General features: G+C 27.2%; 1 protein-coding gene across 2 annotated transcripts in view; it reads left to right on the top strand.

Moving 5' to 3' along the window:
- The window catches only part of LOC110019517 (K(+) efflux antiporter 5), a 64,098-nt gene extending 63,354 nt beyond the window's left edge, over positions 1-744 (top strand). For both annotated transcript variants that reach the window (XM_020717202.1, XM_020717203.1), the window contains exon 20: positions 565-744. In XM_020717202.1, the coding sequence (XP_020572861.1) occupies positions 565-584 (20 nt within the window). In that variant the 3' untranslated portion in view covers positions 585-744. The remainder of the gene's footprint in view (positions 1-564) is intronic.
- The last annotated feature ends 529 nt before the right edge of the window (positions 745-1,273 follow it).

The raw sequence follows: 1,273 nt of genomic DNA, 5'->3' as shown, positions 1-1,273 counted from the left end.
TAACTTGAAATTAAACATTATCCTGTGAAAATTCTGGTTTTGGTTTCATCTAAATATATATGGCTTTGTTAAATCTATTTTATAAATCTTATATATTAAGATATCTTATGTCACTCAATTTTTCACGGTAATAATAATCAGATGATACCAATTCCGTCGATAACTCATTTGTGATTTATTTGCTGTTTTTTTTTTTTCTAATTAGATTTGGCACATATCATCGAATCTCTGATTAGTTTCTGCTTTTTTATTTTAGGGAAATTTACATACACACCACACAATTCTCATGTATTTCCATATATAACACCCAAAATGTGATAATTGCACTTATTAACACTTTGGTGTCATAAACTTGTGTATGAAAAGATGTATTTCACCTTTAAAATGATAGTAATAGGGAAATTTTTTGTTTTGATATTAAAGATTTGAGTGATACGTTTGTAAATAAGAGTTTTTAGGTGTTACATATGTAAATACATAAGAATTATATGGTATGTATGTAAATGCCCCTCTATTTTAAACTGACTTCAAACTTATGTTTCAACTGGTTGCTTGTATTATCAGGAGAGAACAATCAGGAATGAAATTTGTAGAGTGGCTCTACGGCATTTTCTTTAGTCCGTCAAACTGCGCTCATCCCATCTTCGCTGGCTGTAAAAGCCTGCTGCAATTATATTCTGCACAAGACATTAACTAATTCAGCTTTCCTCCGAGGTAAAGATATATACAACACCTAGTATTTTTTTAAGAACACTGTAGTGCTAGCATCTTTTGAATATTATATATATATTTATAGTTTGCTACCATATTTGTAAATAATGATTCATTAAATGGTTCATAATTCTTATTGTTAAGAAAATGTGAAGATTGATTTTCTGACTCAGCAAGGGAGTGAAATGGATCATTTACATCTTATTTATATGTATTTTTATTTTTTTTGTTAATATTTGGTTTTAAGGTAAATGAAATACACTTCAAAATTGCTGAGTAATTGAAATTTAAATTAGCTATAAATTGTTTTTTTTAGTTAATATTTTAATATTTAAATATGAAAGAGTTTGAATTATTGAAATGCGTTGTATTATCTAAAAAATAGAATTTATACAAAAGCACCCAAAACATTTAATATAATATTTTAATCTCATTTTAAATATAGCATTTTAACCATCCAAAATGAGTTTAGGAGGGTGATTGTAATAAAAAGTAGGTTAAAATGGTTGTCTTTAATGGTGGCTAAGATGTGGTATTAAATGTTTTGAGTGGTTGGCATGTA

The sequence above is a fragment of the Phalaenopsis equestris genome, unplaced genomic scaffold, assembly GCF_001263595.1.
Source record: "Phalaenopsis equestris unplaced genomic scaffold, ASM126359v1 Scaffold000060, whole genome shotgun sequence".
NCBI classification, from domain to species: domain Eukaryota; kingdom Viridiplantae; phylum Streptophyta; class Magnoliopsida; order Asparagales; family Orchidaceae; genus Phalaenopsis; species Phalaenopsis equestris.
The sequence above is the reverse complement of the archived record's forward strand: the minus strand, read 5'-3'. Positions and strand labels throughout refer to the sequence as shown.